General features: G+C 46.7%; 2 protein-coding genes across 2 annotated transcripts; both read left to right on the forward strand.

Moving 5' to 3' along the window:
* Positions 1-3: 3 nt before the first annotated feature.
* Positions 4-6,735, forward strand: dync2i1 (dynein 2 intermediate chain 1; the record flags this gene model as incomplete). The annotated part of the gene is made up of 11 exons (XM_061065156.1): positions 4-55; positions 610-782; positions 2,599-2,761; positions 3,433-3,552; positions 4,290-4,351; positions 4,609-4,660; positions 4,769-4,829; positions 5,103-5,202; positions 5,285-5,416; positions 5,995-6,209; positions 6,288-6,735. Coding segments are annotated over 11 exons (1,302 nt in total), but the record flags the coding sequence as incomplete, so codon positions are not given.
* Positions 6,736-10,505: 3,770 nt separating this feature from the next.
* On the forward strand, positions 10,506-14,113 carry wdr97 (WD repeat domain 97). The gene is made up of 4 exons (XM_061064397.1): positions 10,506-10,570; positions 11,453-12,173; positions 12,661-12,809; positions 13,678-14,113. The coding sequence occupies exons 2-4, from the start codon at positions 11,491-11,493 to the stop codon at positions 13,935-13,937; spliced, it is 1,092 nt and encodes a 363-aa protein (XP_060920380.1). The 5' UTR covers positions 10,506-10,570; positions 11,453-11,490; the 3' UTR covers positions 13,938-14,113.
* The last annotated feature ends 9 nt before the right edge of the window (positions 14,114-14,122 follow it).

Below are 14,122 nucleotides of genomic sequence, written 5' to 3' on the forward strand. Positions count from 1 at the left end.
CCGTCTTTCAGCGATGGAAGTTTACGACTCAACACCAAGCTGTCTTTTCTTTACGGTAAACGCCACAACACTCTTTCTCCTCTGTCGCCCCCCGGTGGTGGAATGAACCACAGAGTCCCTCTGCACCTTTAAGAAAAAGCTAAAGACCCAGCTCTTTCATGAATACCTACTAACTTAATGATGATGGTCTCCATATTATTGATGATGATGATGGTAATGACGATGGTTTTTGTTTGATAACGACGACTTATAAGATGGTTTCTATACTGATTAGAGCTCTCAAGAACTGCCCTCAATGTTGTGCTTTGCCTCTGGTCACTTCCTGTCAGCACCTGTGTGTCCAATCAGACTCAAAGCTGATCGTTTGCTGTTACTGACATTGTTCCCTTTTTTCTAGATCCTTGCTTGTGTTGTTCTTACTCTCTGATGTACGTCGCTTTGGATAATAAGAGAATTGTAGAATTGTAGACATCATTTCCCTTCCTCTGATTGTGTCCTACTCAGACGACTTTTCCTTCAGTTCTTATTTATCGCTTGTGAACCATCGTTATTCATAAACAAACACCGACACAGGGATGTGATGTCATCGCTCGCTCTTCCCGTCCGCAGGTCGTCACATCAGCCTGCTGCACTTCTCTCAGGTTCAGAGGCACACGGTGATGTCGGTCCACGACCCGACAACCGAGCCAAGCGCTGTCCGCCTCGACGGCTACACCATCATCTGCGTCTGGAACATCAGAGAGCCGTCCAGACCTCAAAAAGTCCTCGTCTACGACTCACAGGTGAGTTTCTTTATCCACCTCCGGTCCTCTGAAATGAACCATGACACTTCACATTTTAGTTCATACTTCCATTTTGTAGACATAATTAACTATGGCACGGTGGTGCAGTGGTTAGTGCCTCACAGTGTGGAGGTTCCTGGTTTGAATCCCCATCCTTCAGGAGTCTCTCTGCGAGGAGGTTCCTGGTTTGAATCCCCGTCTGTCGGGAGTCTCTCTGCGAGGAGGTTCCTGGTTTGAATCCCCGTCCTTCAGGAGTCTCTCTGCGAGGAGGTTCCTGGTTTGAATCCCCGTCTGTCTGGAGTTTCTCTGCGAGGAGGTTCCTGGTTTGAATCCCCGTCCTTCAGGAGTCTCTCTGCGAGGAGGTTCCTGGTTTGAATCCCCGTCTGTCTGGAGTTTCTCTGCGAGGAGGTTCCTGGTTTGAATCCCCGTCTGTCTGGAGTTTCTCTGCGAGGAGGTTCCTGGTTTGAATCCCCGTCCTTCAGGAGTCTCTCTGCGAGGAGGTTCCTGGTTTGAATCCCCGTCTGTCGGGAGTCTCTCTGCGAGGAGGTTCCTGGTTTGAATCCCCGTCCTTCAGGAGTCTCTCTGCGAGGAGGTTCCTGGTTTGAATCCCCGTCTGTCTGGAGTTTCTCTGCGAGGAGGTTCCTGGTTTGAATCCCCGTCTGTCTGGAGTTTCTCTGCGAGGAGGTTCCTGGTTTGAATCCCCATCCTTCAGGAGTCTCTCTGCGAGGAGGTTCCTGGTTTGAATCCCCATCCTTCAGGAGTCTCTCTGCGAGGAGGTTCCTGGTTTGAATCCCGGTCCTTCAGGAGTCTCTCTGCGAGGAGGTTCCTGGTTTGAATCCCCGTCTGTCTGGAGTTTCTCTGCGAGGAGGTTCCTGGTTTGAATCCCCGTCTGTCTGGAGTTTCTCTGCGAGGAGGTTCCTGGTTTGAATCCCCGTCCTTCAGGAGTCTCTCTGCGAGGAGGTTCCTGGTTTGAATCCCCGTCTGACGGGAGTCTCTCTGCGAGGAGGTTCCTGGTTTGAATCCCCGTCCTTCAGGAGTCTCTCTGTGAGGAGGTTCCTGGTTTGAATCCCCGTCTGACGGGAGTCTCTCTGTGAGGAGGTTCCTGCTTTGAATCCCCGTCTGACAGGAGTCTCTCTGTGAGAAGGTTCCTGGTTTGAATCCCCGTCTGTCGGGAGTCTCTCTGTGAGGAGGTTCCTGGTTTGAATCCCCGTCTGACGGGAGTCTCTCTGTGAGGAGGTTCCTGGTTTGAATCCCCGTCTGTCAGGAGTCTCTCTGTGAGGAGGTTCCTGGTTTGAATCCCCGTCTGTCAGGAGTCTCTCTGTGAGGAGGTTCCTGGTTTGAATCCCCGTCTGACAGGAGTCTCTCTGTGAGGAGGTTCCTGCGATGGTTTAGTTCAGCCTTTCTCAAACTTAAGACTGCCGCTGCCCGCTTTGAAATATAAAATTACTCCAATTATGAAATAAAAGTTTTGACTACAGCTTTAACTTTCAGTTAGGGTAAATTATTGGACATTACAACATGATGTTATGGCATGATAGACACAAAGGTTTACTAAACATTATGTCCATGAATAGTCATGACACGTCTTACTAATCACTTACAGGGTTGACTCATGCTAAATCATCAGTGTTCTGGTATTTCTTTTATTTTGAAAATTGGTCTTTTTGCGGCCCACCCGCAGTACCCACACGGCCCACCAGGGGGCCGCGGACACTTTGGGAAGCACTGGTTAGGTGGATAGACATAAATAACCCCAAAAGGCCGGTCTGCAGACAGATATGTAAACCCTGACCCTAACCCCCCCCCCCCGCTGCAGATCCACTGCTGCTGCTTCAGCCCTGGAAAGGCCACACTGGTGTTTGCAGGCACCTCAGTGGGCTCTGTGGTGCTGTGGGACCTGAGGGAACACGTCAGGATCCATCCCTGTATGAAGATAGGAGAGGAGGAGTGGACTTTCAGACAGCCCACCTTCTCCACTGGTAAGTTACACATGAACCTTCAGAACACCTGGACACAGCTGGCTGAATGAGAACACCCCCCCCCCACACACACACACACACACACACACACCTGCATGTACACACACACACACCACACACACACACACACACACACCTGCATGTACACACACACACACACACACACACACACACACACACCTGCATGTACACACACACACACACACACACACACACACACACACACACACACACACCTGCATGTACACACACACACACACACACACACACACACACACACACACACCTGCATGTGTACACACACACACACACACACACACACACACCTGCATGTACACACACACACACACACCTGCATGTACACACACACACACACACACACACACACACACACACACACCTGCATGTACACACACACACACACACACACACACACACACCTGCATGTACACACACACACACACACACACACACACACACCCCTGCATGTACACACACACACACACACACACACACACACACACCTGCATGTACACACACACACACACACACACACCTGCATGTACACACACACACACACACACACATTAGGAGTAGATAAAGCCGCTGCACTCTCTAAAGTTCAGACGTCTAACAGGTGTGTTGGTTCTTCTGTCATCCTGTCAACACAGACGCCGTGTTGGCCGGCTCTGGACATCTCTCATCTGTGACGTCTGTAGAGGTCGTCCCCTCTGCTGCTGCGGCAGGGGGGGGGTCGAGGCCAGGAGTCCCCCTTTTGGCATCTGAGGAAGGTAAGCAATGATTCATTCAAACTCTAGCTCTAGGACCTTTTCATAATTATGCAATGTGTCTTTTTCTCATTCAGAGTTTCAGTAAAGGTCCACTCAGTGAGCTGTGTAGAGAGTGAGATGATAAAGGTATCTTACTATCTGATCATTAAGGAAACATGTTGAAGTGCTGGCTTCTCTGACAACAATGCAGCAGCCAGTATGTCCTCCTTCTAACTTTAGATTCTGCTCCTGAATGCTCTGGATTTGTTTGGACCAGAGAAGGTAGGCGCTTTTAAGACACGCCCCCACACGGCCGTTTTGGACGCCCCTCGGTTTGTCAGATATGAGAGCAGTTATCAGGTCAACAGGTGTTGCAGCGATGGAAGCGGTCAAGAGAAGTGGTTCAGATAGAAGTGATTGTACCCGACCTAAAAAGCCTCTGCATGTTTCTAATAAGCTCCACGAGCAGAAACGTGTGCTCAAACTAGGATCAATATTGGAGATGCTTTTGAAAAATGGAGAGAGAGGTTAGAACACAGAAAGGTTTACAGACCCATGCAGAGCTGGATAAACACTGAAGCTTCAGAGTCCACCACATGGTGACCTGTGTGAGCATGGACTCTAGAGAGGGGGGGGGGGGAGAGACAGCTCTCTATGATGTTTAGAATTTAGACTGCAGTACCCATTTTAACCACTAGGTATCAGAGTTACATACTGCTCCTTTAATGTTTTATTTCTTTTTCTGTTTCATCATCCAGAGTCCTCCGGGTCGTCCTTCCAGTTGGCGTCTCTGGATGAAAGTGGGGTTTTAAACGTCTGGGTAGGTTAATATATCTCAGGTATTTCCTCTTCACATAGACGGGTCTCTCTGGGGGGGGGGATTTGAAGGGGGGTCGAGGAGTGAAAGATGTGAGGTGAAAGTGACAGGTGGATGCCATTGTTCTAAAAACAACATGGAGGTTTGTTGTTGTATTTACAGACTATTAACAACTGCAGAACTTCACTTGTAGTTCATGTTTTTGTCGACCAAAAAGAGGAAGTGACACATTAACATGACTTCCTCTTCCTGTCCTTTAGGTGGTAGTGGAACTCCCAAAAGCCAACGAGGCGGGCTCCCCAACAGACCTCGGTAAGGCGGTCACATTTTCCAACACTCCCCTCTTTTTCTTTCTCTCTCTCACATGTGGTGACCAGTCCCCCCCCCCCCCCCCCCCCCCCCCCCGGTTCTCTCCTACAGGGCTCAGGCCGGGGGGAAAAGTCAAGCTCCTTCACAGCTCCTCGCTCCTCACTGCTGAGAGGTGAGATTTGATAAACAGCTTGTGATGCATCATCCGTCACTGCCAGCCTCCAGGCTCAAAATACCCCACAATGTCCCCCCCCCCCAGAGGAGCACAGCTGCTGCGGGGGGGGCGGTAATGTGATCTTGTTTGCTGCGTCCTGAGCTGTTGTTTATGTCACCTCCACATTTGATGTATTCAGTCAGTGTGATGTCTTGTGGGGTTCCTGTGTTGTTTCCTCTGTAACATCGCTCCTCTGGTTCTGCCTTGTGTCCCTCTCTCGTGGTTTTTCAGGGTGTCCCCTCAGGATGCTTTGACCACAGGACCGTCACAGACTCAACATTTAAAGTTCCTCCCCACAGACTGCAATCATTTCTTTATCGGCACCAACATGGTGAGCTTAATCTTCTTTTTTTAACATAAGAGGCCCGCTCATGCACTCCAATGACTGAATGCTAAACCTCTTCTCTGTGTAGGGTCTGGTCACTCATGGAACAAGTCATGGTCTGAAGGCTCCTCCAAAGTTTTACAGGTTTCAGGAGGCTGGACTCCGACCTGTCGATGTCACCTCCATCAGCTTTAATCCCTTTGTGTCTCATTTGTTCCTGGTGAGAGAGAACTCTTTCTTTTAAAGTCTTTATATGTGATATTTTGATCCAGCAGATGTCGCCCTTGAGCACCAGCATGAAACCAAAACAACTTGCGCTGCATTGTTGTGTTAGCATGCTAATGCTAGCGATCTTTATTCTGCTCGTATCTTCACACTGCATGTAAATTTACCTGAAATGAGCGTGATCTAGAAACACAGTTAAGCAGTGAGTACAGTATGTTATTCTTCTTTTCTCTAGTCCCTCAATTAAACAACTTTTATACACGAGGGGAGGAGTCAGCCGGCCGTCCTGGTGATGTAAACAAAGTGAAGATAGGACTCTGAAAACTCTGAAAACATCACAGACAGTGGGACTCGGGTGTTACACCCATTGTAGACAGTCATGACTCACAGAGTTATTTTCAGAGGATAGACTTGATTTATATATTTAAGTGTGAAAAATCACAAATAAAGACTTTAAATAAAGAACATTTAAGAGATGTGGCCTGCAAGTGATTCATGATATGCACACAGTAGATTTAACTGCTGTAAACATGAACTAAAGCTCTGATGATACTCTGATTGGTTTTCCTCCAGGTGGGTTGCAGTGATGGCAGCATCAGGCTGCATGCAGTGAGTCATGAGCAGCCTGTGGCCCAGTGGACAGCAGGTGAAGCTGTGGTGTCGCTGCACTGGACCAAAACCAGACCAGCAGTCTTCTGTGCCCTGGACGCCGCCTCTAAGCTGCACGTCTGGGACCTGATGAGCAGAGACTCTGAGCCCGTGGTGACGGAGAGGATTCACAGTGACAGGTAACAGCAGACAGTCACTGCTGGAGCCTCTCTTCTGTCCTGCTGCTGTTCGGTGTAAACGTTGTGTTCTCTCCTCAGGGTGACGGCCGTGGCCACCTTTGGAGACTCGGGACAACACAACACATACTCAGGAATCGGGCTGGCACACGAGTCAGGGAAAATAGAAATGCTGTATTTCTCCAGAAAGTTTACTGTTCCTGTGATGGCAGAAGAGGAGAAGTTAGAAAGTCTGATGGGCGACGCCTTCTGAAACTCTGCTGATGTGACTTCTTCTTCTGGACGGATGAACTTCAGACGAGCACAAAGATCACACATCGTAAAGTGAAGACACCTTTAAACCTGAGTGAACATGTTTGCATTGACAGCTCAGAGAGGACACCAAAGATTCCCCACAGACGACCAGCTAACTTCATGTGCTTCATACAGAGAGTAAAAACATGTAATGTAAATATTTCTACTGTTTGTCAAAGATTTGTACCTGGTTAACACGTATAGTTTTATATAAAAATAAACTGGTTATACCTCAGCCCTGATCCTGTTTTTAAAAAGGAAAGTTATTTTGTTAATTTCCAAAATACACAAAGGAACGACGGAGGATTACGTTAAAAAAAATAATAATAATAATTTCGAGAAGTCGTAAATTTACGAGTTTAATCTCGAAATAAAAAAATAAAATAAAAATGTAACATGGCTCTAATCCTCCGTCGTACAAAGGTAGTGTGACGTTGTTCAGTGTGTTTTTTAACTACAGCACTTCTTAAAAGTTTTTAAATATTATTTTATTTTATAAATATTATTTTGCTGCGTTTTTTTTAATTTTTTTTAACCGTCTTTATTGACAAATTTAACATACAAAAAATGTTTATACAAACTCTTAAAGGGGATGAACATACAACAGCAAAATACACAGGAACAAGTTAATTCAAACATAAATTAAGACTAAGGGGATTTATATATAAAAATAAATAAATAAAAATCAAACTTTTCCAAAAGAAAACATCAGACAGACAACAAACTGGAGCAAGGACAAAAAAAATCAACAAGGGCCAGAAATCAAAACAACAAGAATTTAATTACTTCGCTGCGTGATTCGAGGGAAGTTACCGAGCGACTCGTGACCATAGCAACACGGGGACGTTACCGAGCGACTCGTAACCATGGCAACACGGGGCTGCACTCTCGGACACTGCGGCTCTGAACAAACTTTACTTTAACTTTGGTGGGACTGATTTTAAAAAGTTTATGAAATGAAAGAGTCGCAGATTAAAAGTCACGGGACTTACATCCGGGGACAGAAGCAGGTGACGCTGGGAGGTTGACACCTGGTGAACTTAAAATCTGTAACTTCTTCAGGTGGACTCTGAAAGAGACGCAGGTAAGCTCTCAGCTGAAGAGGTGAGTGTATCTTTTTATTACGTGTTCGTGTCTGTGGTTCAATAAGTCCCCGTGTTTCAAACCAACAAACTTCATTTGTTTGAATATCAAATTAAAACAGGAAACTGTTAGTTAGCTCATGTTCAAGTACAGGTTTTTATTTTAGAGAGAGAGAGGAGCCACAAGTCGGACTTGAACCCGGACCGTCTGCCAGAGTGACCAGAGCTTCTGCAAATGGGGCACGCACACCAACCACTAGGCCACCGTGCCCCGTTTGTATTCAAGTACAGTACCTGAGTAAGCACCTTTAGTCTTTGTGGAGCTCCAAACAGAACAGACAGTAATGCAGTTATATAGAGCATCTGTTCCCAAAGTGGGGACGGGTACCCCCCCAGGGACGGGACGGGACCCCCCCCCCCCAGGGACGGACTGGACTTTTTCCAAAATTTAGGCCCACAGCCGATTCGCGATTTCGTGTTTAAATAACCACTTGCCATCGTTTCAAGATACAATCCCACAAGCCTGCTAGACTGAAGATATTCACAGATGATAACATTTAACAATCAGTGATCATTTCTTTATTTATAATAAAACAAAAGTATTTCAGAAGACTCTCAAAGAAGGCAGGCCTAATCTATATTAACTTGAACTTGGAGGATAGAAACTTTGTTTATAGGTTGTTAATGAAAGTTTACTCATCACTGGTTTCTGCAGCTCTATCTCTAAAGAGCTCAGTGTCAAGGGACATTAGGATGTTCTTTTCTGTGGCCATATTCAGCCTGAACAAATGATTTAAAAATATATATAAAAGGCTTTAAAAAGGCAAGCTTACAAAAACTGTTTAAAAAACCTCCATGGACTAGTGCGAGTGAGTTATTTTGTAATGCAGGAGTGAACACTTTTCAGGCTCTGAAACTTAATGTATAAATGTATCTGCTGATTGAAGGATTCTCAGAATTCCATCATTATGCTGTTGACTGATCCCAGTCAGAGTTCTGTGTGATACCAGTCATCCTGGTACAGTGGTCTTTTATAATGTTGGTGATGTTTTGTCTGTCTGTGTTTTAATTTAGCTTGTTTTTAATATGTTTTCTAATGGACTCCTGAGTCTGGCAATAAAGATGATGATGATGATATATATGTTGTTAGGCAATATACATAGCCAGTGGATTGTATAACATCAGATGCTTAAGAAATAACCTTAAATAACCTATTCAATATTTCGTCAATATCATAACCTACCCTTTAATAAATGAAACTGTCCAAGCTGTGTCTAGGCTAGACTCTGTCATTTTGGAGAAAAGAGGACAAAACACAGTTTACACATGTTGACTAAAAGCATGATAAACACTTCCTGGATAGTTTATACAAAGATCTTATGGTAAGAGGAGTGTGTGTAGATCTATTCTGTTGAGATTTTATCCTGTGGGGGGGGTCCCAGCTTTTTTTTTTACAAAGTGGGCGGGGCCTTAATGCCTCTGGAAAGAAATAGTTCCTCAGTGTGTTTGTGTTTGTTTTGATGGTCCTGTATCTCCTTCCAGAGGGCGGGAGGAGAGACAGTGTCTTAAAGCCAAATATAAAAAAAGAAGAAAGTGATGGTGATACCCGGTACAACAGTAGTACTCCCCAGTCCTGATCGGGGGCTACAACCTCAAGAACATGGAACATCAGATGGGAGGATACTCGGAGAGCAGACGTCCTTCAAAGAAAAGGTGAAGCCAGCTAACCAAACTCCATGTGATCTGCAGAGTCCCTCTGCACCTTTAAGAAAAAGCTAAAGACCCAGCTCTTTCATGAATACCTACTAACTTAATGATGATGGTCTCCATATTATTGATGATGATGATGGTAATGACGATGGTTTTTGTTTGATAACGACGACTTATAAGATGGTTTCTATACTGATTAGAGCTCTCAAGAACTGCCCTCAATGTTGTGCTTTGCCTCTGGTCACTTCCTGTCAGCACCTGTGGTCACTTCCTGTCAGCACCTGTGTGTCCAATCGGACTCAAAGCTGATCGTTTGCTCTTACTGACATTGTTCCCTTTTTTCTAGATCCTTGCTTGTGTTGTTCTTACTCTCTGATGTACGTCACTTTGGAGAAAAGAGTGCAGAGTGAATTGTAGAATTGTAGAATTGTAGCTACGGGAGGTAGAGTGAGTCTGCATGGCGTTCACCTTCTGTCTGTGTTTTCAGATCTCTTTCTTTCTTTTCTTCCTTCAGGTGAAAAAGAGAGACCACGATGTGTTCACTCACGCTCTCCACCCCACGCAGCACTTCTCCTGTGACAGTCCTGTGCGTTTCATGATGTTCTCTGAAGCCGCCGCGGCGTTCATCGGCCTCCACGCCAACGGCTCCGTTTGCTTTTACACACCAGACGGCCATAAGCAGACGGCGTCGGCTCGGCTCGCCTTCACCGGCCTCGTCCAAACAAACATCTCACAGCGGCTCGTCGGCTGGGGTCCAGGGCCCGTCTTCACACTCTTAGACGACAAGTTACGCCCCCTGGAGGCCGCTCGGGGCGCCCTGGACATACGTGTGTGTGAGGCCGCGGAGCACTCTGCAGAGCTGGTGACGGCGGGCGACGGGAATGTGTGTGTGTGGTCGGTGACGCTCATGAGGTGCAGGTTGAAGATGGAGGAAGGGCTGCGGCGCCGGACGTTCACTCACATGGCGTTGGCTCCTCCACGGTTTGAGAAGCCTCACAGGGCCTTCGTTGTGTGTGGACACGTGGTGACGGTGGTCGACCTCGATGGCGGGGCGGTTTTGGAGCACAAGACGGATCTCTGCTCGGGGTGCGTGCTGTTCTTTTGAATCTTTTTAGACGATGTGAAAATGGCGGCATATGAGTTGAACCTCTTTCTGTTTCAGAGATATCACTGCTGTGGCGTTCTGTGCTCAGCTCGACTGTCTGATCACGGCGTCCCAAGAGCGCTCTATTCAGGTCTGGGGTCCTGATTGGGAACGCCGCGTGGCTTTTGAAGGAGGTAACGGTTTAGTGTTCATTCATTTTCTTTATGCTCCTTTAACCCTCAGACATCAGTTTCATTTACTAATCGCTGAAATCACTAAGGACAAAAAACTGATATAAAAATAGAACAGATTGATATTGTTTTTCTACTTTTTTCTGCATAAATCTCTGAAACAGCTTCAGCCCTGCTCAAAACTACCAAACATTCAATCATTTGTATCTAACCCTTTAAATGCCAGTTTGATTTCATGATTCTGGCATTTGAAGGGTTAAATTCCTGATAATTATTCAATATTTGGTAGTTTTGAGCAGGGCTGAAGTTGTTTAAGAGATTTATGCAGAAAAAAGTTGAAAAAATATCAATCTGTTCTATTTTTCTATTGTAAATTGGACATTCTCGCCCTCCAATGTCCAAACAGGGAACTACATTTTAAATCTGATGCTACACAAAAACTAACAATGCATCAAAGTCAATATTTTGGATAATCTTTGACATATCCAAGACTGATTTAAAGAAAATCCCCCAGCCACCAAATATTTGTTTTATGGAAAATAACTCATTTTTGTGTTTTCTTTTCATAAATAACAACAGTGACATCAAGTAATCAAACTGGCATTTAAAGGGTTAAATTCCTAAAAATGATTGAATGTTTGGTAGTTTTGAGCAGGGCTGAAGTTGTTTAAGAGATTTATGCAGTGTTCTATTGATCTATTAAAAACATAAAATGTGTATTCCAAAATGTATCAAGAGAGCGAGTCTTACTAAAATGTGTGCCATATGCACTAACAGACAAAATGATGGACAGATGAAGAGGAAACATTTGACCAAGTGGACAAAAATGTCCATAGTGAGTCATGAGGGTTAAGATGAGGTCACTAAATGTTTTTTTCTGTCCAGGTGTTGTGACCTCTCTGTTCTTCTGCTCGTCTCTGAACATGCTGCTGTCGGCTGCAAACGATTGTTCCATCCGCTGCTGGAGCGTGGAAGACGGTGACGCGGTTCAGTGCGTCCACACAGAGCGGGACAACCCTCCGATGATCATCGGTGGCACGAGGAAGGGAGACGCTTTCTTCTCCTTCTCTCGCCGCGGGGTCGACTTCTGGTCCATCAGAAACTTGTACACACTCCACTGCGCACTGGAACGACGCCAAAAAGCTCCTCTGAGACAAATCCTAGTCACCTCCTTTCCTGCTCCCTTCCCCACCAGAGTCCTGTGTGTGAGCGGCGATGGGGACATCTCGCTGGTTGCCGCGGAAACCGGAGCGTTGTTGACTTCTTTCAGGGCGGAGCAGAGGGTTTCGTGTGCAGACTACTGCCTGCAGAAAGAGATCCTGTTAGCGCTGACCGATACAGGGACGCTGCTACAAGCTAACACGCTGACCAATCCGGTCACTTTGATGAACGAGTGGCGGGGGAGGGGGCAGGGACCCTGGCAGCGCGAAGGCCATGTGACTGAAGAGGACGCCCAAAATCTGCCCGTCCCCGGCGCGGCGTGCTGCATGGTACTCTACTGCCATGTGAGAGAAACACAGAACGCTCTGGAGGAGTGGAGGAGTCTGCAGGACGGCAGAGGACGCAGCCAGAGGAAGAAGAAAGATCTCCACGATGACAAGAACATGTGAGACGTTTCAAATATATTTATATCAAGTATCTCCTCTGAAAATAACTCTGTGAGTCATGACTGTCTACAATGGGTGTAACACCCGAGTCCCACTGTCTGTGATGTTTTCAGAGTTTTCAGAGTCCTATCTTCACTTTGTTTACATCGCCCGGACGGCCGGCTGACTCCTCCCCTCGTGTATAAAAGTTGTTTAATTGAGGGACTAGAGAAAAGAAGAATAACATACTGTACTCACTGCTTAACTGTGTTTCTAGATCACGCTCATTTCAGGTAAATTTACATGCAGTGTGAAGATACGAGCATAATAAAGATCGCTAGCATTAGCATGCTAACACAACAATGCAGCGCCAGTTGTTTTGGTTTCATGCTGGAGCTCAAGGGCGACATCTGCTGGATCAAAAAATCACATATAAAGAGTTTAAAGGTGTTTTTTATGAATCTCTTCTTCTCTTGATTCTTCATCGTTCTCTTCCTCACTCGGCAGCTTTCTGATCGTCCTCGGACACGCCGGAGGCTGCGTGAGCGTTCTGAGGTTCAGTGACGGGAAGGTCATGTGCAGGACGCCGGCGCACAACGGCCAGAGAGTCACCGCAACGCACGTGTACCCCGAGCACAGCTACCTCCTGACAACAGGTCTGCATTCAAACCCAGAGACCAGGTCCGGTTCTGATGTGTAGTCTATGGTCCGGTTCCGATCTGTAGTCTATGGTCCGGTTCCGATGTGTAGTCTATGATCTGGTTCCGATCTGCAGTCTATGATCCGGTTCCGATGTGTAGTCTATGATCCGGTTCCGATGTGTAGTCTATGATCTGGTTCCGATGTGTAGTCTATGATCTGGTTCCGATCTGCAGTCTATGATCCGGTTCCGATGTGTAGTCTATGATCCGGTTCCGATCTGCAGTCTATGATCCAGTTCTGATGTGTAGTCTATGATCCGGTTCCGATGTGTAGTCTATGATCCGGTTCTGATGTGTAGTCTATGGTCCGGTTCCGATGTGTAGTCTATGATCCGGTTCCGATCTGTAGTCTATGATCCGGTTCTGATGTGCAGTCTATGATCCGGTTCTGATGTGTAGTCTATGATCCGGTTCCGATCTGTAGTCTATGATCCGGTTCTGATGTGCAGTCTATGATCCGGTTCTGATGTGTAGTCTATGGTCCGGTTCTGATGTGTAGTCTATGGTCCGGTTCCGATCTGTAGTCTATGATCCGGTTCTGATGTGCAGTCTATGATCCGGTTCTGATGTGTAGTCTATGGTCCGGTTCTGATGTGTAGTCTATGATCCGGTTCTGATGTGCAGTCTATGATCCGGTTCTGATGTGTAGTCTATGATCCGGTTCCGATCTGTAGTCTATGATCCGGTTCTGATGTGCAGTCTATGATCCGGTTCTGATGTGTAGTCTATGGTCCGGTTCTGATGTGTAGTTCAGTATTTCACACGGCCCTCTTTGGTTCATTGGTCCGGTGTGATGATGTAACCCTGTGGCTCCTCCCCCCAGGTGAGGACTTGACCTTGGTGGTATGGAAGGTTAACCCTTTCTTCGAGGAGTGTCTGAGCCTGCAGGTCAGTCTACACTGCGCTCTGCCTCAGGTCCACCTGGCGGCTCTCGGGCCCCGCCTGGTCCTGACCCACCACGATCCCAGCAGTGGCACGTACAAGCTGGTCCACTTAAACCTCCTCCAGCAGAGTCCGGCTGAAGCCCCGCCCCCAGAGGGACACTCAGACCACATCACAGGTCGGTTAAAGTCCTGTGTGTGAATCTGTTGATTTGTTTGTGAATGACTCGCTGCTGTTGTGTTTTTCTCTCAGGTGTGTGTGTGTGTCCTGATCTGGATGTGTGTGTGTCCTGCAGTCTGGACCGGACTGTGTGTGTCTGGAACGAGCAGAATCAACTTCTCAGGTGAGAGCTCCAAACCTCCAGCTGTTTGTCCTGATGTGCAACA

This window comes from Labrus mixtus, chromosome 19 (genome assembly GCF_963584025.1).
Source record: "Labrus mixtus chromosome 19, fLabMix1.1, whole genome shotgun sequence".
Classification (NCBI taxonomy): Eukaryota; Metazoa; Chordata; class Actinopteri; order Labriformes; family Labridae; genus Labrus; species Labrus mixtus.